Source organism: Colius striatus, chromosome 11, assembly GCF_028858725.1.
Source record: "Colius striatus isolate bColStr4 chromosome 11, bColStr4.1.hap1, whole genome shotgun sequence".
NCBI lineage: Eukaryota > Metazoa > Chordata > Aves > Coliiformes > Coliidae > Colius > Colius striatus.
Window position 1 is genome coordinate 13,368,908 of NC_084769.1, and position 23,330 is coordinate 13,392,237.

A 23,330-nucleotide genomic window follows, 5' to 3' on the forward strand; every position below is an offset into this window, starting at 1 on the left:
AAACCTTGAATCAATAACAGCACAGTTGTACCTTGGTTTCTTGGAATGAGGAAGGGTGATTGAAGTTGAAAAGATCTCGCTCCACATGAAGCTAAATGTGGAGCCTGAACTAGCAGGTATGAAGTATTAATGAAAAAGGAGGCTTTCTGGATTGTTTTTTGTCAATCGCTGTCTTCAGACATCTTTGTAGTGAGCTGCCTCCAGTTACTATTTCAAACTGTTCATTGATGGTGTTTGTAGAGATGTTTTTTTCAGGGTCATTCTTGATTTCTAATGTCTCAAAAAGCTTCATAACAAAGGATGGCTGTCCAGAGGCAGATATGGCAGAGTCAGTATGCCAATATTGACCTGAAGAACTCAGCATTTCTTCTCTTTCTTCTCTCAGGCGCTGTTTTGAATTTTTAGACTTGCTGTTGCAGGAGTGGCAAACACATTCCTTAGAAAGGTAAGCTCTGAAAAGATGTGGGTTAATTCTCTCCTATTTAAGTCTGGGGAGGTTAATTCTGCAGAAAGGATAATCTAGAGGTGAGATCATATGAACTATCTCTAGTAGAGATATTTTTTACACCAAAAAAGCACATATGTATGTGTGCACACATAATTTGTCCCAGTAATTCTGATAGTTAGAGTCTAGTGAGTCTTTTTCCAGTGCTAACCTTGGAGAACCTGTCTGTGTGAATCCCTGAACTCAATAGAGAATTTTTTTTAAAGAAAAATGTTTCCTTTTGCACTCTAAAGTGAGATGATGAGGTAAAAGCTACTAACATATATCAGGAGCTTCTGAGGCTTCTATAGTACTTTAGACTAATGAATAAAGAAATTGTGGAAGAAGTTAGAGACTGGGACACAATTTCCTTAGCCCTAGACTATGTAAGAGTATTTAAGAGAGTGGTTTTGCACCCAGGCAGTTTCAATAGTTAGCTGAAGACTGATCTATGAAGAATGCTGCATGCCTTTTTCTAGTCAGCAATGGGTGAGTGACTTCTAAAGTAAATGAATAAAGGCTTCCAAGGATCTACATTGGAATGGAAGAATATGATAAACTACTTGCTCTTGGAGACCAAGGCAAAATCAAAGTAGTCATTTGTTGGTAAGTGTGGTGCATCTTTCTGGGCTGCTGGATAATGTTTTCCTTCTTATTTCAGACACATATCAGTGTTAGCAGAAACGATAAAGAAGGGAATTCATGATGCAGACTCTGAAGCCAGGATAGAGGCAAGAAAGTAAGTGGAAGCTGTTGGTGTTTTTTTGCCTCCCATTCTTTGCCTCATTGTGTTATGAGTCAGTGGAATTGTGTTTTGGAGACTGAAGCCCTGTCAAATTGAGTTTTCCTGGCAGTTGATGCCAACTTTCCCATGGCTTCGCTGAGAATGTGTATATGTATCACACCTTCTAATGATGCTTGTTTCACTTTGTTCCTGTAATATTTTATTGTCTGTTTTTATCTTCTGAGGAGGTTAAATGCTTACATGAGTTGCTCAAGAGTCTAGAGTCGAGTACCATTAACCTCATCTTTCTTTCTGATGTTTTGAGTTGCTTCGAGTTAACTGAGGTTTCTTCTGTTTAGTACAAAAATACTATTATTTCTAATATACTTTTTCTTTTGGCCTGTTTGCAAGACTTAGGACAGGATAATGCCAGGCTGAAGTAAAAACTGGCAGAGGAATGCCCTGCAGAAAGGGATCTGGGGTTGCTCAGCATGAGTCAGCAGTGTGTGCCCTAGAAGCCAAGAGAGCAAATTGCATCCTGAGGTGCATCAAATATTTTACAAGTAACCAGTTAAAAGAGCTGATTATCCCACTGTATTCAACATCAGTGCAGGCTCACCTTCAGTACTCTGTGAAGCAATTTAAGAGGGATGTGAAGGTCCTTCAAGGTGTCTGAGAAGCAGCTAAAAACTTTTGGGCATCTCTAGTTTGGAAAAAAGGAGATTGCAGATTTGACCTCAAGCTGTCTACAGCTTCCTGAGGAGGGGAAGTGGAGAAGGGGATGCTGATCTCCCTGGGATCCAGTGAGAGGATGTGTGGGAACAGTTCAAAGCTGTGCCAGGGGAGGTGTAGACTGGACATTAGGAACCATTTCTGTACTGAGAGAGTGGTCAAAGACTAGAAATGACTTCTTGGAGACGTGGTTGATGCCCCATGTGGTGTCAGAGTTTGAGGCATATTAATGTGTTTAGTCAACCCTGAACTAATCAGGTAGTTGGACTACATGATGCTTGTAGGTCCCTTCCAACCAAAACAGTTTCTATTTTACAGCTGTTTGCTACTGTCGAAAGAGAGTCCATGTGCTAGTACACTACTGAATGATATCCTAAATTAAGGAAATATTTAATGACACTAGGATATCTCTGTGTGTCTCTATAGGAAACATTAATATATGTGATTTATTTTCTTCCATTGAAGATCTCTTGCATTTCTATGAATGTGATTGTTATTATGGTAGTTTACTGATATATTAGGAACGTGCTCTTCTGAACAGAAGGAACATTTTTCTTTGGAAAGAGGCTGTTGTAAAACATAGAGTCAATAAATAATAAATGTTATTAATCTCACTGCTGTGTTAGAAGCCAAAGTGTTTCACAGCGGGACTGTTCAAATCCTTTTGAGAGGGAATGTGTCCGTCACTGAAAAATACTGTAGGCGCTGAGACTTCACAGCAGGTGACTAGTTAAGCTGAATAAACATCAAGATGAATGACATGAGACTTCAGAGGCCATGCTTAATTCTCTCTTCCTATGTTTCTTAATTAACAGTGTGAGTGATTGTAAGACAGAAATTTGTTTCCTTCTCGTGATGTGAGAATGCATGTGGCTTCTCTGAGGACTGGCTGTCACACACAGACAACTCCTGATTCATTGGACTTAACGATTTTATTCTTAAACTGCCCATTAGTTTCCCCATGAAAAGTGCCGAGAGTTCTCATCTCCTTTGTGACCAGAGTTCATAGTGTTTATCCATCTGCCGGGAGATTTGGTCCAGAGACTGAAACTTAACTTTAAATGCTCTTCTGTTTTCAGCTTAGCACTGTTTGAAAGTCCATAGGAGCATCTGTTTCCTTTTTCTTGTTATTTTTTCCCAAAAACACAGTCAACAGCCACAACTTGGTACAGAAGATTTGTTTCTGCAGCACTGTAGGAAAGCTGTTAAACTTAGGCAAGCACCTGCTGATGCCATTTTTTTTCCTTGAGTCAGACCCACGCATGTGTCTTCTGCTTTTGGCATTTTTTTGAAGTAGCTATTTAGCGCCCAGTCCCACACTAGTATCAGTCAAGTGGGTCGTGCCATCTCCTGTGTGCAGCAGACAGACAGAGGGGTGAGGGTTCCTTCTGTAATAAGGTGTATTTTTACAATGCAAAAACTTATCAAGCTGTATGGGTTGAAGAAAGTGGTATGTTGTGTGTGTGTGTCTTAGGGGCTGTAGATGGTGAAGCGTCTGGGCTTAATGAGCACACTGATGCCAGCAGTGAAAAGGACTCTTGACTGTACCTGTGCTCCCCTGCCCCCTAAAACACCACAAGGAAATGTTAACAATATTGTGCCTTGTTTCCAGGTGTTACTGGGGTTTCCACAGTCACTTCAGCCGAGAGGCAGAGCATTTGTACCACACCTTGGAGTCTTCCTACCAGAAGGCCCTGCAGTCTCATTTGAAGAACTCTGACAGCATCGTGTCCTTGCCACAGTCGGATCGCTCCTCCTCCAGCTCCCAGGAGAGTCTCAAGTAAGTCCTTTGATGTCACTGCCTCTCAGTTTAAACAACTGCAGATAGCTACTTTGAACTGGAGGGGAGCCTTCATGTTGCTTTGTCTCACATGGTCACCATTTGGCATCAACAATTGCTTACCCTAATTTTTTTCTAGCAGTGAAATGTATTATTGACTTTAAAAAAAACTAAAAATCATTATCTTGACTCCATAAATAATTTTCTACGAAGCTTTTTGTGCTCGGTCATTCCTTCCAGGCATGCTTAAAACAATGCTTGGATTGAAATTCCGTGTTTAGCATTAACCCTAGAGGTGTAAGTCTGCCTTTTTCCATATAAGAGAAAAAAAAGACTGAACTGTGTCTGAGTTGAAACTGCAAAATTAGTATGTACCTCTTCTGAATGTATGCATTTTAGCTTCTCTTAGAAACTAGGCTCCAAATATCTGCAATTTAAGACCTGTATAAAAAATATTCATAACTTATTGATGAAACTGCTTAAATATACAAAAAGTGTTCTTAGAAATCTCTTCTTACTCAAATACTGTACTAGGTTTTTTCTCTTGTAAAGAATTTCATGGTGATGCAGTGTTTATTCTTTAGCAGTTAAGCTTCTTTAGTCTGTTCCTGTATGTACATAATCTCTTGACTCAATGGTATACTGAGGGAACAGAGCAGTATTTTTACAGCTGACTATGCAATACTAGTTTTGTTTTAATACATGTTTCTATTAACTTCTAGCCGACCATTGCCTGCCAAAAGAAGTCCTACTGGAAGTACTACATCTAGAGGTGAGAACAGGAGCTAGAAAACGTGCTCAGGGGTTGCTGAGGAAGTGTGATGAATTAGAACGAGAATTTCAGCTGCTATGATATGCAAAGAGCAACTTTGATCACCGTTTACTGCTCCTTAAAATGGCAACTTAGTATGTAAAATGTTTAATTAATTTTAGGTTGTACACCACGTTCTGTGCCTCTACTGCTGATATAACGATGCTTTTGAAAGTTAGTAAATCTATTACTGCTTGAAGCTGAAGGGAAGGCTAAAAAGCCTTGAAAGTTGTAGCCAAGATATATTTAGCTATGCAGCAACTGGAATAAACTGCTGCAGATGCTAAGACATACAGCTACATAGTCTAATGGTGCATTAATTTTCTATCACTTCTCTGATTTCAGCAGTTACTGGAGTTGTCTGCACACAAGTGTTGTAGTGTTAAATTCCATCTCATTGTTAATCTGTTTTTACCGTCAGATGGAATATTTCGGTGCAGCTTTCCTGTCCTAAGTAAGTGTATACAATAATGTAAATAATAAATTTTAATACAGAATATAATAGACAAAACTTTGTTTTGACAAAACTGCCTTCTACACCTGACCGAGATGAGGTTTGTATATACAGGACACCTTTGATTCAAGGAGATACTGTTGTGTAACCCACTTGATTGTGTGCACAAATGCATGTTTGCTTGCAGCTGAATAGTCAACCTTCATGCTTAAGAGGCTAAGCATCAACAAGTGATGGGAACAGCAGTCCTCATGAGAAGATGAGGTGTTGGGAAGGAAGTTAGTAGAACCTGGACTGAAGGACCTGCAGGTCTGTTTCGGCCAGCAACTCACAAGCTGTTGATGGGTACTGTGGTGGAACTTTCCCATCTAGGTTCTGTTAGAAATTTCTCTATTACTGGCATGGCAGCCTTTTTGATCTCAGCTTTTAGGTTAGTGGCTGATAAAGTTCTTAGAGGTAGCATCAGGTCAGCATTGAAATATCTTTGCAGGCAATGTGGGGAAGCCCACGCTGCCCTGATAAAGCATTCTTAGTTTGAGGTATTTCAGTGCCAACAGGGAGTGTTAAAAATAGTACATTAAACTGCTTGTCAGGCTCTTTGAAGCACACAGCTCAAAAATTAATCTTCTTTATTCTGGATCTCCCACTCCCATCTGCAGCATCTACAGTAAGTACAAAATCTGTGTCAACACCAGGATCTCTGCAGCGATCCCGCAGTGACGTCGATGTGAATGCAGCAGCTAGTGCCAAGTCAAAAGTGACGTCTTCTGGAGCATCCACCCCCTTCAGTTCTGCTGCAGCCTTGCCCCCAGGCTCATACGCATCACTAGGTAAATCTACATGTTGTTCTACCCTTGCAGTTAGCTTTCTTTACTTAGGAGCAAGTGCCTCACAGTTTTATTTTAATATTAAACTCTAACTTGAAGAATGTATCTCTGAGATAGGTACCAGCTCTCCAGGATCAGTGTGTGATCTCTTGCCCTTTGGGATTAAGGAAAACAAAATGAAACAGAACTGACTTGAAGCAAGTCCTTAGTTTTTGAATTGTTTAATAGTCTGCGTCTCACTCTTCCTGGGGAAAAGCAGATCTCGTTACGATTCTGGGACATTGTTGAGGAAAATACTTATTGCTCCTTTCCTTTGGACACATCTCTCTCTTCCTTCTCTTCCTTCTCTCCTTTTCCGAAATTGGTCTTCCATTTATTGTTTTGTTCTTGGAATAGTACATCTTATTGAGTTTGATCACTTTCCGTTTTATAAAAAAGAAAGATGTGGAAGCAAAGAGAAGTTAGCTCTCCCGTTTCACAGTACAGGATACAAGCATCTCTCTGTTCCTTATGCTGGCTGTCTTTGGATTATAGTCCCACATCACACTATTCTTTCAAAGCATCAGGTGCCTCAGGGCTTCTTTACAACCAAGTTTGCATTTGATCTTTCTCTCCTGGAGGTGCCGTTGAAGGAGGCATGGAAAAGGAGATGCAGGGTGGTGATTGACACCATATTTGCAGTGCTTCAGCTTGGTTATGAGTAGAGCTGATCGTCTCAGCTAGCTTCTCATTCTGCTGGTTTCATCCTAATCTCATTCCAGACCTTCCATCAATTTACCTTTTATAAGAGGGGGAAAAAATCAGAAATCTGTGATCTTGATTTAAGCTGTGTAGATTGTCTTCGCTGAGACAGTTGAGAAGTTGCATCTCCTTAGGGTAGGACATGTGGTCTTTAGTCTGATCAAATATGCATGGTGAATGATATAGGGATGATTTCAATAGATTCCTTCTTTTCATATCAGAAATATTTTACCTTGGCTCAAATGTGTTGGTAATCTTTGGTTCAGAAAGTGGATTCTTATTCCAACTGAAATTGTTCATACTTAGATCAAGATTTAGATGAATTGCAGTGAAAAATGTAGGGACTGTGAAGTTGATCACATACAGCATGCTTTCGAGCTTACAGGTGCAACCATTTTCCAGTTGTGCTGCATTACTGGCTTTGGTGGCAAAACTGCTTTCCAACAATCTCATGTCATGAGGAAGAATGGAAGAAGGGAGGGAAGGAGCTATCAAAGTTGGCTTTGTCCTCGAAGCGGGGAAACTGAGTACAGCGTTACACTCTTCAAACGGTCTGCAAGAGAAAAGCAGCAACTGTGCACTCTTAAGTGATGCAGAGTGAAGGAGCCTGCTTCTTATTGAGCTAGTAGGGCCATTTGTCAGCTGTGCATTCCCATGAGAGGAGTGGGAAACGACGGAAATGGAGTTTGGCAAAGGCTGGTTATCGCAGGAGAGGAAACCTGCAAGCGTGTTCTTCAGGTACATCAAGTTTTGATCTGCTGCTCACACTTTTCCCGTTTCTTTAATTGTGTTAATTTTTTTGCATATTTCTGTAGCTAATATAGAGTGCCCACTTCTGTTAATGTTACTAATTTTCCCTATTAACCCTGTCCTTATTTTTTCTTAATTTGCCTAAAGATGGTACTACCAGTAAAACCGAGGGTAAGCAGTCTCTCTGTGTAACTGAGGTGTGTCCACAATCGTACCACCCTATCTGGTCTCTGTTCTCAGTGTTATCTGGTCTCATCCATGTTCACTGGTGACCTGCATGAAGTGTTGCATGGTTGTCCTGCTCATTTTGATGCCATGGGGTATTCTTCTCTTTGAGCTCCTCCCTGCTACTAGGCACTAGTTTGTATTTATGACCTCACTTTGATCACAGTGCATGGGTTTCTGTATTTAAAGCACTGCTTTTGGTTGAAGGTGACCTGTGCACAGATTAAAAAAAACCCTAAACCAAAACAAAAAACCCACAATGCAGGACTTGTGTTTTCTTGCTCCATGATCTGTAAAGATTTGCTGGGTTTTTCCATCCAAAGCTCAGGTCGCAGCTGCCAAATGCTTTCGGGAAGAGACTGGGCAGCGAGAGAATTGAATGAGATGATCACATGGCAGAAAAATGAGGACAGTAAACAGTGATCTCTAGGGAAGGAGCATTTAGTCAACCTCTTTAAACCTGAGCTCTCTCTTTTTGTTGTTAACTGAAGGAGATGGCTTACATCTAAGTTGGAGGAAAGGCTTTTTTCCAAGAGCACCGAGCCTGCTAGTTTGAGAAGGCTCCCAGTTTATTTCTCTGGCTTGTTGTCAAAGCTTGTTCTTTATATTTCTCAAGCAAAAAAGATCACCAGGAAATCATTTTTTCTGAAGTAGACAGGAGTTGAAAACATGAATGTCTTCTACACAGAATGAAGACAACCCTCTCACCCCACCTCTGCCAACAAACCTTTCTTGGTCCAAGTCTCTTTTCAAGGGATCTATTACTGTCTTGTGGGACTGTGCTCATATCCTTGATGGCTGCTTGTATTTCGATGTGGTGGTCTGAGAAGTGCCACTGTGCCCTTGTGACATGTGTGACGTGGGTTTTCTTCCCTACTATTTTTGGTACACTGATTTATTATTCAGAAGAAAAGGTCTCTACAGTGTTTTGGAGCTGGTATTTTATCTTAGTGTGAGAGATGAACTGTTTCTGCATCATGGACAAATGTTTGTGCCTTTTGATCTATTAGTGATTAGGAATATTAAGTTGGTCTGAACACTTTTATTTCCAAATCAATAATGAATTAGATGAAAGTTCCAAGTTGTTGTAACACTGAGCTTTCCCATTTATTTTTGATCCTTTTTTCCCCCCTCTCTTCTTCCTTTCTTCACAGTTCTCAAACTGTTTGATTTTTGGCCTGACTTTGAAATGTTCAATGTTTAGTGTTAATTTGTGAAATACCCTATGCAGCTCTCAATCCTCTACTAGGCTATAATAATAGTTGTGGTGGCCTGTTACAGCTTCTGTCCTCTAGAATACCTTTGGTTTTAGTTTATTAAGCACTTTATTGTCATAACGCAGAAGCACGGGGGTTTTATTTGGTTAGGGTTTCCTTCAGTTCAGCTACACTGGAAGCAGATTGGATTTGGTAAACTTTCAGAAATGGAGTTTGCTGTCCCCTTAGTATTAACATCAAATTTCAAATCTTCTTTTTGCTGTAGGATTCTGTTTTTTTGAGGAGTGAGGATCAGGGAGAGAATAACGAGAATAACAACATGACACACTACCACCAGAGCTCTTGAAGGATGAGATTAAGGATTGTTTGAAACTCTTTATCTTTGTTTTCCTTTGAGATAGTTGAGGAAAAAACAGCTTTTCTTCAGGGTTCAGTGTGTCCTACAGATGAAGACTGAGAAAAGTCTTCTGCCAACTCTCTCTAAATCTTGTAGAATTTATCAGAAACTGCAGGGAAGGCAAAACTTTTTATTTTTTACATAAATATAAAAGTTAGGGAGGCAGGGATACTTGCTCTGAAAATACCTGTGTGAGCAAGAGACACTCATGGAACATAAAGCAGAAATTCCATCCACACTAGTGGCCTTGGGGTTTTTTTGCAGGTAATTTAAAAACAAATCCCTATGTGTTTGTATGACTCAGCTTGACATGAAATCTACAGTCTGGTTCCCATCTTGGTTTTCTGTAGCTGCAGTGTAAAAGTTCTGCACCATCCCTTCAGCCAGGAGCCAACATTGTGTGAACTTGGCAGTTCCCATCTGCTTTGCTCTCAGTTCTCAATGTTTTGTTTCTGAGCCAGACATCTCAAAACAGGAGCAAGATAGGGTAGGTTATGCCAGTGGCAAGAATACGAGAGCTGAGTGTCAGTCCTTTGGTTTTGAGTAGAGTCATCCCAATTGACAAATGCTGTTGAAATGTGCTGCCTTATGTAAGAGTCTATATACCAACTGAATCTGTACAGGTCTTCTACTGTGTCCTTGCTGTGATGCTATCTCTTCATACAGTGCACAGTTTTGTCTTTCTAGCCCAGACCTTTCATGTATGAGTGTCCCTTGAACTTCATTAAGAGCTTTGCAGGCAGAAACTGTGCAAGGTCTAAATCTTTATAGTCTTGGTGGGACATCACAGCTAGTGCTATGCAAGGAGCAGTTGTGCCATGTTTGCTGCACCTGATTTAAAAGGAAATCTTAGAAAAGTTTCTGCTTGTTTTATCGTGAAACACCTATTCAAGGAATATTTTGAAAAGATGCATAATGCTGACTTCGAGTACAGAATAATGGTTCACAGCATTTGTTATGTGTTTGCCTTTTTTCAAAGTGAGGGTAGAGACAAGCCCCAGAGAGAGGGAAGCCTGAATGTCTGTGTGTCTGCCTGAAACTGGCAAGTTTCAGACAAAATCAACAGTGTCCAGAATCAATGGCACAATTTTTAATAGGTGCTATTATTCATCAGAAAGGAAATAAAATCTGGTTTGTTATAGTTTTCAGATAACTTAGTCTCATAGTGATCTGATCAATTAGATATCTTGAGGGCTTACCAAAGGCTTTGAGAGTGACCCAAATTTTAAGAGATCACCATTCCAGTTTTCTTCTTTGCCTGAGAAATCTCCCTTCTCCTGAAGGGCAAGGCTTGGTTCAAAGGTATGACTGAATGCGGTACCATAAACGGAAATGCTCAGGTACTAGGTTTCTTTGTTCTCTTGGTCCATCCCTTTGCAAGTGCTGACTTGATTTGCCTGTGCTTGTTGGTATAGGGCAAAGTAGTGCCACTATTATTTCTTCAACCCTCTGCTTTGGAGGGAGTTCTCATGCAAAACCCAGAGGCAGCACATGCTGATGGTTTGCAGTAAAGGTTGAGTGCTTCTCAAGGGAAATGATGGTGCAGAGTCAATCGGATACTAGTATAATGCTGGACATTATTAACTGGTGCGTTGTACTTGTCTCAGATGTCTACATGTCATTTAGCAGTGACAAATCAAGGAGAGTCCTAAAGGCTCTTTCAGGAATATTTTCCTCAAACTGGGGGAAAAAAAACAGTTCTGAGTAACCTGAATGCATCAACTTGATCCATGGAAAAGCTGTTACCGTTTTAGTGCTTCCATGGATAACTTGTTTAGTTGTAGATATCATTTATCTGTAGCATGCAACATATTAAACTGAGTTGTGGAGCTGATGTATACCATTTCTAGACTGTTTAAGAACCATTTCCTTCAGTGTAATTAGCAGACTGAGTCTCAGAAAGCCGATCTCTGTTCTGACACTGTAGCATCCACCCAGAGAAGCTCAGAATGATGCCGCCAGGTTAAACCTTTTGTCATGCAAAATTGTTGTCATAGAATCTTCCTTCACTCATTCCTTTTTAAAAAAACAAAACAGCTTTCCTAGGTTTAGACATATGTTAGATGTTTCAGAGTTAATTCTGATCCATTGATTGTTGTAAAAATGACAGTAACTTTAAAAACTAAGACCAAAACTTCCTAAAACCCCCACAAACTGTTTTTTAACACAACATTTATATGGAGTCATTCAAAATACTTTCTCTACTAGCAGGGGTGTGTCAGATGTCAAATTTAGATCAAAGACTTTTTAATGAAAATACTTTTATGGTTTTTGGAAACTGGTTGGGGCAGCATTTATCCGTTCCTTTGCTGTGCTGCTGTTGACAGGATGCAGTAATTCTTTTAAAAGCAGCAGAATAATGGTTATGAAATATGAATTGCTACATCTGCAGTTTGAGCTAGATATGGAAACAAAGCCACTTGAAAGCAAAGAGGTCATGAGAGGGATGTGTTTGTTTGAGCTTAACAACAACAAAAATTTGGAATTACTTATTTGATACGTTATTTTCAGTCCTGCTGGAAATTAGTTTCTGTCCTGGGTAGAATGAGATTAAGCCACACCAATAGTCTTATGTGCAAATAACTCTTGGATGTGAATGCAAACTCTTATTTGCAGGTGAAATTTTGCAAGGGAAGACTGTAGAGACATTTGTATTGTATAGATGAAATTCTAGATATACACACTGTACTTGGTATAATATATAATAAAAAGCCAGACAAGTATTGATTTATCTTGCACTACTATAAAGGAAGTACGTTCTGGATATTGTAAGACCAATTTGAATGTTGTGCATGTATGTGAAGATAAGTTAACATGAACATCCTAGATCTCTGTTCAGGTTTTCTATCTCACATATTTGCCTAAAGCACTTTTGAGTTTCAATTGGTCATTTTTTGTTTTACAACTAAACCCTGTGCTTCGATAGGGAATCTTTAGAATCTTAACTTTTTTCTTGAAGAGTAACTTTAGGTCACTTTTTTGAACCATTTATGTGCTGCAAGTAAGTTGTATGGAAACTAACCTGTATGAAAAGACATAGTTTTAAAATTCAGAAGATAAAACTTTGGACAGTACATTAACAATTCACACTTCAAGAAATACATATAACTGGCATCAGATGTCACTTTTTCTTTATAACTGTGTGATGAATTTAACCTTAAATTTGAGGGGCATTTTTTCCCCCTCATGTTGTACATAATCCCATGGACTTTAAAGTATTCCTAGTGTGAGCTGTTACTTGTGCTATCACGGCATTCATATCATTACATCACTCTTGCATCATTAATTTCTAGTTTCTGCTATTCCTGTTACCATTTGTACTATTTGAGTGTAGCGTTAGTTCAAATACTGGTCAACCTTTTCAAAAGGATAAGAAAATCAGTATTGGTGCTGGGACTGTGTTCTTCCTGTGCAAAAGCAACTCTTCATCTCACATTGGTCTTTCTGCCACGCATTAGACCAAAATGAGTGTGCAAATCTGCCAGTCCAAAAAGAAGCACAATTTTGTTTCTGGGCATTCATTCAGAGACTTGTGAAGTTGGTACGACTCTGTCTACAAACTCAGGGGTTTCAAAATAGGACTGAGCTATCTGCTGATAATCACACATTAATTTAAGTTTGACCTTTTGATTCAGTTTTCTTTCTTAAATGAACCTACCTGAGTAGGTACCAGAAGCTAATCTTGTTTTCTCTTATATTGTTTTAGGCTTTCCGTTTCATGACGTGGGAAACATGTTATCTCAGTTTTCTTTAGTCACCTGCCAAAAAAAACTATAGGTGCAGAAAGAACAGAAAAATTTAAGGATCTTGAGTATGTAAGAGAAGACATCAGTCCCTCCTCACCTGTTCTTGGCCCATACACATCACTAAACATATTTTCCAATACATTTGTGTGTAGCTGTGCACGTGCTGAGTTTGCAAGGGCTGGGAATGGGCCAGCAGAGAGCTCTAGAGCTGCCTCTAGACATATATCAAGCTGACCATTTGTAAAGGGTAGATAGTACCCTGGAGCAGAGGGAGATCTGCAGCCTTGCTGCTAGCAGAAATATATTAGCAGCCAGTTTCACCACTGTTGGACCCCCATGGAAATACACAGAGCTTGTTTAGTTGAGCCAGTGGTTAAAAAGTAGTTGGTTTATATTTTACCAGTTTTATGCTGATGACTTCTTCAGTATCTTGTCTACAGACAACTGTTTGAATGAAGGTACCTGTATTTTGTCTACTGATTTATTTTAAAACTAGATGCTGGTGGAAAGATTTGAGATGCAGCTATCATCTAGACTTTTCCCCTCCAAGCAAGTCTAGGCTTTCTTCTCAAAGTTAAACACCTCTGTGTCGCTTTGTGTCTTATCTAGACCATGTTGTGAATATTTTGAGAGCTCAGAGAAGAACCGAGCTCTCAATCCGTTCAGCCTGGGCTGCTTGCCATTGTCTTGTCCTGCATGTGTACTGTATGTGAAACGGGGGTGTTTTTTTTGGGAGGGGGGTGGGAAGTGTGTATCTCCCTGTTTATATTTCTCTATACATTTATGGTGAAGACAAAGGATAGGAGATGAATATCTATAACTGGTGGGTGCAGTTGTCTAGACTCTTCTCCTACCTGTTGTGGTTTCTTTCCTTTTATTATTGTGCCAGAAACTTGAAGTTGTCCTCTGAATGCAGGATAGCACTGGCATGAGTCCTGAGAAACAACTTCAGATTTGGCTGAGAACTGAGTTGTCGAAAAGTACTGATGGAGGCTTTCTTTGTGTTGCTCTTAATTATCATTTCTTTCCCATTAACTAGAGACAGATAATTGAAGCTTAGCACTGGAAAGAACATTTTGTAGGAAACAGCCCTGCCCCAGGAAGGGGATGAACTGATGACCCTGTAAGCTTTTCTAGCTCAGATTTCTGTGGCTTTTTCATGAGGAAAAGACAGAAAAAGGACTAAGAACACTTTGAGACTTTATATCCATTCTCCGCTTAAATAGAGCAGACACACTGAATCATTTTTCCACAACCTTGATTGTGTTAAATGGGACTCTCCATTGCAAGTAAAGTTACACTGATCTCAGGATAAATACGAGGGCTCTGTAAACAGGAGGGGAAATGCAATGAGTCTGAAATAAAAGCGTAGTCGGGCTGCGCTGACGGGCTCTCACAGGAGCGCTCGGCAGCCTGTGTGTGTGGAGCAGGATATAAAGCACCACACTGCTCACTGGAAACCCCAGCAATGGAACTGGCGGGGGGAAAGGCTGTCAAGGATGGCTCTGAAAGAGTGATTGCCTTGTCAGAAAGTAATAATTTTCTATAGGAAGCAGTATGTAGGACACTGACACTTTTGTTGTTGATTCTTTGTAAAGAAGCTCTTATGGAACAGAAGCAAAAGCTATGGAGAGGTAATATCTTTTAATTAAACTGGTAGCATTACAGAAAACAAAGTGGTTTTTGGACTCATGAACCGTGACTGTTTCCACTCCCTCTCCTGCATCTCAGCCACTTTAATAAAAGATGTTGCTTCTCCCTGTAAAATTGTTTTGTACCCTGGTTAACGGTGTCTATAGCAACCCTTCAAGCATAGAACAGGGTGTTAGACTCTGTTGCTGCTTTTGGAAGAAACCTATTAACAGTCTGATTGTCTTTGCCTTCCTCCAGGTCGGATTCGTACGAGGAGACAGAGCTCTGGCAGTGCCACAAGTGTCACCTCAACACCTGCTGATACTCGAGGCCGCAGCCGGGCTAAAGTAGTTTCCCAGTCCCAGCGTAAGAAGTGTTTTATTTCTGGGAGACCAGAACTAATAGTTGTTAATTTAATATGTTTCTCTTGAATTATAGTAGCATCAGCTGAGGATTGGGCTCACTTCTGCTAATAGTGTTTGGACATGTACTAAAATGAATCCCCACTCAGCCAGTGGGTGTTTTTGATGACAAGTAGGGCCCCAAGTCTGAGTGCTGAGTGGTGGCTGCCTTTTTTAATCAGTTGTGCAGCAGTTTCGTGTCGCAGTGGTGTGTAGGAGTAAATTATTTGCACCAAGTCCCACTGACACACCCTCCATGTCTAGCTGACTGCTGTCCTGAGTTCTTGCCCTGCCAAGCTTCTCTGGTTTATGTGACTGTATTCCTGTATGTGTAATGTGAGCTGTCTAAAGTTTACGAGATCTGGCATTAACTGAAAATGGGACATTACCTATTTTGTGTAGATATGGGTGAGATGGTTCTGTGCTCTGATTCACACGACACATCTGTGCACTCTGGGTTCCTGGCAAGGCATGGTTTTCCCCTAGGAGCCATACTTATAGTGCTGCTGTATTATTTGTCATGTTGGTCCAAGGAGAATTTTGTCATCCAAACTTTAAGAGAATTTGGGGGAGGGAGAAAGCCACTTGTTTTGAGGACTTTCAAGCTTGTGGGTAAGAGGAGGTGGGATTTGTGGACAGACTTGTTTGTTCTGAGGACTTGTCTTGCTTTGTACCTCTATTTAAAAGCCCTTCTCTGTTCATTCTCTCATTGCTTTGCTCTGTCATGCTGGAGGGATGGTGAAGCAATTTGTAGCATTGTGTTAGTCTGGGAGAGCTTGGGAGAAGTATGATGTTCAGGATGGGGCTGAATGGAAATCTTTAAGTTGAAGCCAGAAAGGAATTCCAGCTTTGATGTGCTGGTCTAAATTGATTCTTCAGTCTTGAATCTAGAACTGGAAGCCAGAATTTACCTTTTTTTGTAAACTTAGATTGATGAGAAATTTTCAGACCAGATGAGATAGATCTCAGTAGTATTTATAGCTGACTATCCAATGGTTTTAAGGATTATGAGCTTAATTTTTTTTAATAGAATGTCTTATGAAGCTTTAAGATGATCATATCTGAACTTGCTGCCTTGGTCTAGTTTGCTGAATCCGGTTTCCAGCTTAGTCCAACCAGACATGGGCTTTATTGTCAAGCCAAAATCATATAATGTTACTTAGAAATTCAAATATAATATATTCACAGAACCAAATTCCCCATGTGCAGAGTGGGTAACCCCATTGCAATTTTGCAGGCTGGGCTGGGGTGTAATATAGAGCAGAACTTGGGTCCCAGTGGGTTGGTTGACAGCTTATCAACCTTGGGGAGCTGTTACATCTGCACGTTAACTCTCTGCATTCTGCAGAGGCTTTAGGAGCGATGTGTTTGTAAATAAATCTGTCTGTATTGTGTAGAGCACAAACCGCATGCTGAACGCTGTATTGTCTTGCTGTCTTTTAATCCACTTTTTGCCTGTCCTTTGGTCTGCCCTCATAATCAAGGATCCAGATCAGCTAATCCTGCTGGTGGTAAGAAACGTTTTCCCTTTCTTGCTTTCTCACGTTACTTTCTTCACATTTTTTTAACTGCTAAGCTTTTAGCTTCCCTCGCTCTCTTCTAACTGTGAGACTTAAAAAGCATTTTCTTAAACTCCTAAATCCCAATGTGTATGGCAAGTGATTTTGCTTCCTTGTAGTAACCACACAAGGTAAACATGCATTCTGCATATTGAAGCTGGTTCATTGCTGCAGCTTAAACCCCAGGTGCTAAGTTCTTCTTAGTTACTTCGGTGCAACCCTGCTGACGTCAGTGAGATCGCAGCAGCGTAACTGCGGGGAGGGTTGGCTTTTAGGGTGTGGATGCTGTGTGAGAGTCTGGCATCTGCCACAAGTATTCCCATTTTTTGGAGAGCAGAGCCAGCACCACAGAGTATTGGACTATATGATTTCATTCAGAATGGGTTTGGCCAAGAAACTGGAGGTGGCAAGTAAGTTAAAATAATACATTGTTAGATATGTTATACTGTCCTCAAGAATAATAGAATTGTGTATCTCTTAAAGACAGAAAAACAATCTTTAACTCTTTTTAGTCAAAATAGTATCTAGAACTGAAATTTTTGCAAGGTTCAGGGTATGAGATTGCTGAGTGTGTTCTTGCAACCTTTTCAAATACACTTTTCCCGGCTGTTTTAGCAAATTAATTCAATGTCAGGAGTAGCAGTGTCAGCAGTAAATTTTTTGTGACTTTTGCATACCTGAAGAGGCAAAAAAGAGTTTTGAATCTATTACTCAATTCTTTCTGGTTCTTTCTTCACCTTTAAGGTACCATTATTTAATTTTTGAACAACTGATTCAATGAAGATTCACAGAAAAAAAGGAAGTGTTATTCACCTCCTTGAGTTAGACAGCAAGACTATTTCAGATAGATCTCCTGCAGCTGGAATGTAAACGTGAAAGTAAAAGTGAGCAGACTGCCTTGCAGCCAACATGACTTAGAAGAAATGTAAACTTGCCATGAACTATTCAAACAGACAAGGCAAAATAAAACAGGCCAACTACTCAGCTTGTTAAAAGTTTTTGCCAACTGAAAAATAAGTTAATAGCTTAGATTTAACCAGTCCAGCATCTGTACAAATGTGACAGATTCCCTTACTTTACCCTTTATCATGCTGATCTGCTGCTGTTGACATGGTATTTTATTTTTTTTTTAAATTTTTCTTCACTGAGTTGCTGCAGGAAAGTAATACCTTCCCTGCAGTCAAACATCAAGATGCCTGGGCTGCTTTGCAGAAAGTGACTTGTGCCAGAAGCCTGCATGCTGCAGCACAGCTCTCCGTGCAGCCTAGTTTGGTTGCTCCACGCAAGGAGGTAAAGCAGCCTGTGAATTTCACACTGCTGCAGCAAGGCTGCTCCTGACACCTCTGCAAGCTCGCATAATGCCAGCTGGGCTATTCATTCACTGCAGTATCTGCTTTGGTTTTGATTCCAGCCAGTCAGCATAGCTCACGTAGGCAGGGTTGCCAATGGCAGTGTTTAAGCTTTCCTCAGTCTTCCCCGAAAGCCCACGGGGAACACTCCCATTAGTTTTCTGAGTGATTTCTATCAAATTCTTAGAGCTGATTGTGTTCCAGTTTTGCTGATGGAATACTTAAAGTCTTGAGGGTTTTTAATTGAGTGAGTTTTTTCCTTATTTCTGGTTCTTTTCTAGCTGGTAGCCGGTCGAGCTCTCCGGGTAAGCTGTTAGGAAGCGCCTATGGTGGCCTGAGCGGAGGAACATCCAGAGTCCAGGCAGTGCCATCATCTTCAGAGAAGCGCAGCAAGATCCCTCGGAGCCAAGGATGCAGCCGGGAGACGAGTCCCAGCAGAATAGGACTAGGTAAGAATAGTCACTGCAGTGACATGCTGATCAGTGTGCTTGAAGGAGAGACTTTTTTGTTGAGTAGGAAAGGGTTTATGTGTTACTGTTGTTATTCTGTGTTTTTCAGCTGGCAAGTCGATGTGATTGTGTTTTGTAGGAGAGCAACTTGAATTTTCTAGGTTGAACTGTTTACAGAGTAGGCCTAAAGATGTCATGAGATGACTTCCATTTGCAGCTCAACATGGGCAATGTCATTAGATCAGGCAGCAAAAACAGTTGTCATGGAAAACCATCACAGAAAAAATACCTCATGTAACATCAACAGCTTAGTCCTAAAATGATTTGAGCATCTTTACAGTCAGTTGGAATCAAAGGCAAAAAGCACCTTCTTGGATTATTTTAGACATTTTTCAGCTTAAGTGGTTTGCTTCTCTCATCTTAATAACTTTCTTGGGACCACTTTCTTAGTGTTTTAGACTTCAGTTGTTCTGCCTCCCTTATTCTTGTCTGTTACATAAATATTCTGTAATAGTTTTTATTTCCAAATCTATCAGCTGACTCATTTTTTTAAGTCAGGTGAGTAAGCATTGTTATGTGTAAACTTTTGTCTGTCTGAATTGAGGTGAAAAAATATTCAATGTGCTGTCTGGACAAGTAAATATTGTTTTCAGTTTTAAAACAGAAATATTTTCATAAGTTTGAAGCTTATGAAGAGGAAGAACACTTTAAATAGTGCTGTTACTAAATCATTTTGTATCTCCAAAGAGTTGAAATGGATTGAAGTGATTGCCTTACTGTTGTCAGTTAAATTTTTAACTATTGCTTTAGCAATTGTGTTTTACATTTAAGCTACTGTTCTATTTAGAGTATGCTGTTAGTGGAGAGGTACCTTATTCAGTCTTCCAGTACATTGAAAGCAACTTAAAGCAGCTGAGTGCACACGCTGTTATCATTGATTAAAAATATCGCATGTTCATTTTTCCAGATTCAGTGTTCTTCTCACATCTGACCTAATTATGGCCTCTGTATGAATACATTGTGCTTTTCTGTTCATTGCTTTTAAAATGTAAAGTGCCTCCCAAATATTAAAGGTAATTGTTCTGTTATCACTCTGCAGAACAACATTGTTTTGCAGGAGGAAACAAAGAATGATGAATAATACCATCACATGCTTAAGCTGGTCATCACATTATGTGGTCTGATTTGAAACAGTCTTGAGCCTCTGAAGGGAACTTGTGTAAAATCCTCACTCTTGGGTTGCCTGCTTTCAAGTATATTACAGGAGCCTTGAACTTTTGAAAGTGTAATTTGTATCTTGTTGCTCTGATGTGCTCCCAGTGATACAGTCAGTGCTTGTTCTTTGGGAGTGAGAGAGAGCTCTGACATCTATCAGACATGTGGCTTTTACCTGCCCCGCCATGGCAGTGGCCACAGCCTGTTGTTTTGGGCTGTTATGGGAACAGGAGAGTCTGACACTGGTGTTGCTTTTGCTGCTCAGTTGCAGAAACTCTCTCTGTATTGAATCTCAAAAATGGTAATATTGACTTGGACAGAGATAGTTTTTGAGCTGTCATCTTTATACTATTATTCATTTTACTTATTACTTTACAACATAGTAGCTAACAGTATTTTATGCTTTCTTATTGTGTTGCTTCAGACCCCGTCTTTCCTTGACATTTTTTTCATTTGTTCATTTCATTCAATAGACTCCCACTCACCTTGGTCCTAAATATGTCGATAGACTTATTCTGAGTTTGAATCAAGAAAGAGCTTGAGCACACATGTAACATCAAATGTAGGCTTTGTATTTGATACACATGCACTGAAACTTCTCTGAAGTCTGTTGCCACATTGCAGTGCAGCAGGCTGAGCCATGGTGCAGATCAGGCTGTTCAAAGAGGGTAATTCCTGTTTCCTGTTTGTAACTCATACATTGACTGGTGTAGTTTTTGCAGGGGTGACTGGCAGTTACAGCCACACCAGTGCTGTGTGTGCAAGATTAGATACACAGAGTATGGGTCACTGTGTGCAGTTGGGCTTTATGCAGGATCCTTTCACCTGAAGTTTTTCAGGCCCTTCTGAGGCAGTAACAAGCTAATAGACCCTATGCATATGGGTCTCCTTTAGTATCAGCACCTTGCTACTAGCTTAAATTCCCATGATGGCCACAGCTATTCACGAAATATAACCTTGAAGAAGTATGTTTTTTCCAGGAGGCAGCACAATGAGGCACATTTGTCATGCTGAGGTCCCGTGCGGTCACCTATATGGCCCTGCTCTGTGGCACTTTTCAGTTTTAAGCTTGCCTTTGCTGTCTGCTCATTGGACAGTTATGAGCAGTAATGCTCTCTTGGGGAGGGAAAAGTACAGTCTACTTAATCTTGAGCTTTCCTTTGTGCTCCTTGAAGGAGATCTCATCAGACAAAGGTGATGTTCATTTCCCATGGATTGAAAGTTTATCTGCTTGAAGTTCTGATTAGCAGATCCTGTGGCACAGTTGAATCCAGAAAGAGCAAGAGATTAGAGGTGGTTGTTTTCCAAAAAGTGGAGCAGGCATAGCTGGCTTGTGAATTTAGTGCAGCAGCAGCCTTTCTGTTGGGATTATGGTGTTTGTGTTTATTGGAGAGCTGAAGGCAGTTCTTGACTTGCCTCTACTGGGTGTACCCCACTGGAGAGCTTTCCTTTGGGTGTTTGGGCAGCATTTATAGGCTCTTTAAAATGCTTGTATTGATGTAAAGGAAACGTCTGGTGATTTTTAGTCTCCACTTTAGAGTCATTAAAAATCACACTCTAGTGAAATACAGGTTTCTTCCAAGTGGTAGATCAGCAAACAGTGGCACTATCAAGTTCTGATGGTGGTATTTGCATCTGTTGGGTTCCATGGGTGTAAGACTAATAATACGTTTTAATAATGGTGTGAACCATATCCAACTTTCCAGATGAGAGTAGTTATAAGTTAGATGTACAGAACACATCTAGAAAGTTGTGATGTTATTGAATGCAATCCACCTTTGCCCTGCCAAAGACTCTCGATCCAGAGCTGACTGGGTGTACTGGCTGCTTTCATCCTGCCTGCTCCTTTTAAACATTTTTGCTACTAATTTACTTGATTTCTATACAACTTTGGGGGATTGGGACTTCCAAAATTGTGACTTAAATCCCTCTTCTCTGCCTTTGCTACCTGCAAATGCAGGCTGTGACAGTATGAGACACTTGACTAGCCTTTACTGCTGTCAGTGCTGGAAGCAAATACCATGAGGAGGTGATCTGCAATCTTTCCTATACAACATAACAGTAAAAATGTGAGGCAGGTGCCTGGGAGTCCACAACAGACTCATCATTCAGTTCTTTTTGATCCATTCTTTTTCTCCTTGTTTTTGTATTTTTATCCAGTAACGTCCAAATCTCTTGTTTGACCATCATTCACAAAGTATCCAATATTTGGATTTGAGTGCTCTGTTTGTACAGTCAACATTGTGCTTCATCTATGGCGTTGTTCTACTAGTCTGTTCTCATGCAGTTAAAGTGCATTTTCTTCATACTTCACGCTGCTGCTGTTAGCTGTTATGGAAGGAGAATGTACTGTGGGCATCTATTAATTTTTTCAATCACTTGCATCTCTCCCTCTCTAAAGAGCCTTTGCTGGTTTCAGTAGGGTTATATTACAGAAAAGATTGGCAGATCTTCTCTCCTTGAGAGAAATGACTGCTTGTGCAATCCTGGTGTGAAGGCTGCCATTATTTACATGTAAGCATGAGACCCAAGAATGAGAAGTTTGCTACTAGAGAGTCTTCAATTTCAAGCAAGTATTTGTGTGGAAAACTTGAGAGTGTTACTTTCACCTGTCAGCTGTTTTCCTTCTACATCTGAGGTGGGATTTTTGTACTCACGAATCCTAATTTCATCCAGTTTGTATAATTTAGGCTGTTTTATTTATTATAAGACCATCTAATTCACTCAGAAGTTTTAGACATTATGGTGATGTAGTCAACAGCTCATTTTGTATTGTCTGACATCAAAGGTGAACCATCAGAACCATTAATTCATCTGAGAGATGTGAGCTGGGAGGGATTTAACCAAGAATCTGACAGTAGCCTGTATTTGAATTTTAAAGCCTAAATATGAAGGTTTCTATTTTGAAAGGGTACTAATACACCCAGTATATAGAAGCCCCTAGAAGCATTGTAGGGGAACTTCATTAGCTTGAGTCTAGCCATTTGAGTTCTGTATACAAACCAATAGTGATTTGTAAGCATGTATTTATTCTGAAGCATGCAAATGTCACTATTATTTATAAGTACAAGGATACTGTAAAGTATTAGTATAAAGAATGTTCATGTGCATTTGTACCTCTGCTACATTGTCATCTAAGCTGGTAGATTAGGTTTGACTCTGCACATGTTAAAATTCCTTAAAGGCTTTTCCTTAGCACCTAAAATATTCTACTGCCTTTTCAAAATAACAAAGGAAATCCTTCTTTAGTCATTGTCAGGGTAAATTCATGACAAATAACTGCTGTTCTTTTGCCTAAGAAAACAGTCTCTACTGGACATAAGGTTTATTAAATAACTTTCTGCAAACATCTTTCGTATCAAAATGACACAATTTACAGAGGAACAATCAAGTTTTAAATACCTAAAATGCTCATTTTATGAAATTGTAAAATTCAAATCCCTAAAGTTCAGCAACCTTCTCAAGTTCTACCTCTGTTTTTCCTGCTTGGACAAAACTGCAACTAAAGTCAGTGGGATTGCTTTTTGCTATGAAAGCAATGTAATCTTCTACTTTCTACTTTGCATTTGCCAAACGGAGAGTGTGGATATGATGAGTTCCTGTGACACAGCTGATAGAAGCCTTACTGGGCTGTGGAAAATTGAATACTTTATAGGTGCCAGACCAAAGATTTTGGCCTTATGGATTTAGGGTTTTGTGAAAGTAAAGAGTATAGTTTAAAGCTACCCTCTAAGTGCACACATGTCCCAATCTACAACCATAAATACAAGGTTTTAGAAATGTCTGAGGAGCAAAAGTTAGCTAGCTTCTGTTAAAGATCTGAAGCTGCTGCTGTCT

At 40.0% G+C, this 23,330-nt stretch overlaps 1 protein-coding gene across 1 annotated transcript in view; it reads left to right on the plus strand.

Moving 5' to 3' along the window:
• CLASP1 (cytoplasmic linker associated protein 1) overlaps positions 1 to 23,330 on the plus strand; it is a 182,200-nt gene that overhangs the window by 93,032 nt on the left and 65,838 nt on the right. The window contains exons 15-21 of the mRNA XM_062004923.1: positions 386 to 445; positions 1,146 to 1,223; positions 3,553 to 3,720; positions 4,443 to 4,492; positions 5,645 to 5,815; positions 14,779 to 14,886; positions 18,111 to 18,278. Coding sequence (XP_061860907.1) covers positions 386 to 445; positions 1,146 to 1,223; positions 3,553 to 3,720; positions 4,443 to 4,492; positions 5,645 to 5,815; positions 14,779 to 14,886; positions 18,111 to 18,278 — 803 coding nt within the window. The remainder of the gene's footprint in view (positions 1 to 385; positions 446 to 1,145; positions 1,224 to 3,552; positions 3,721 to 4,442; positions 4,493 to 5,644; positions 5,816 to 14,778; positions 14,887 to 18,110; positions 18,279 to 23,330) is intronic.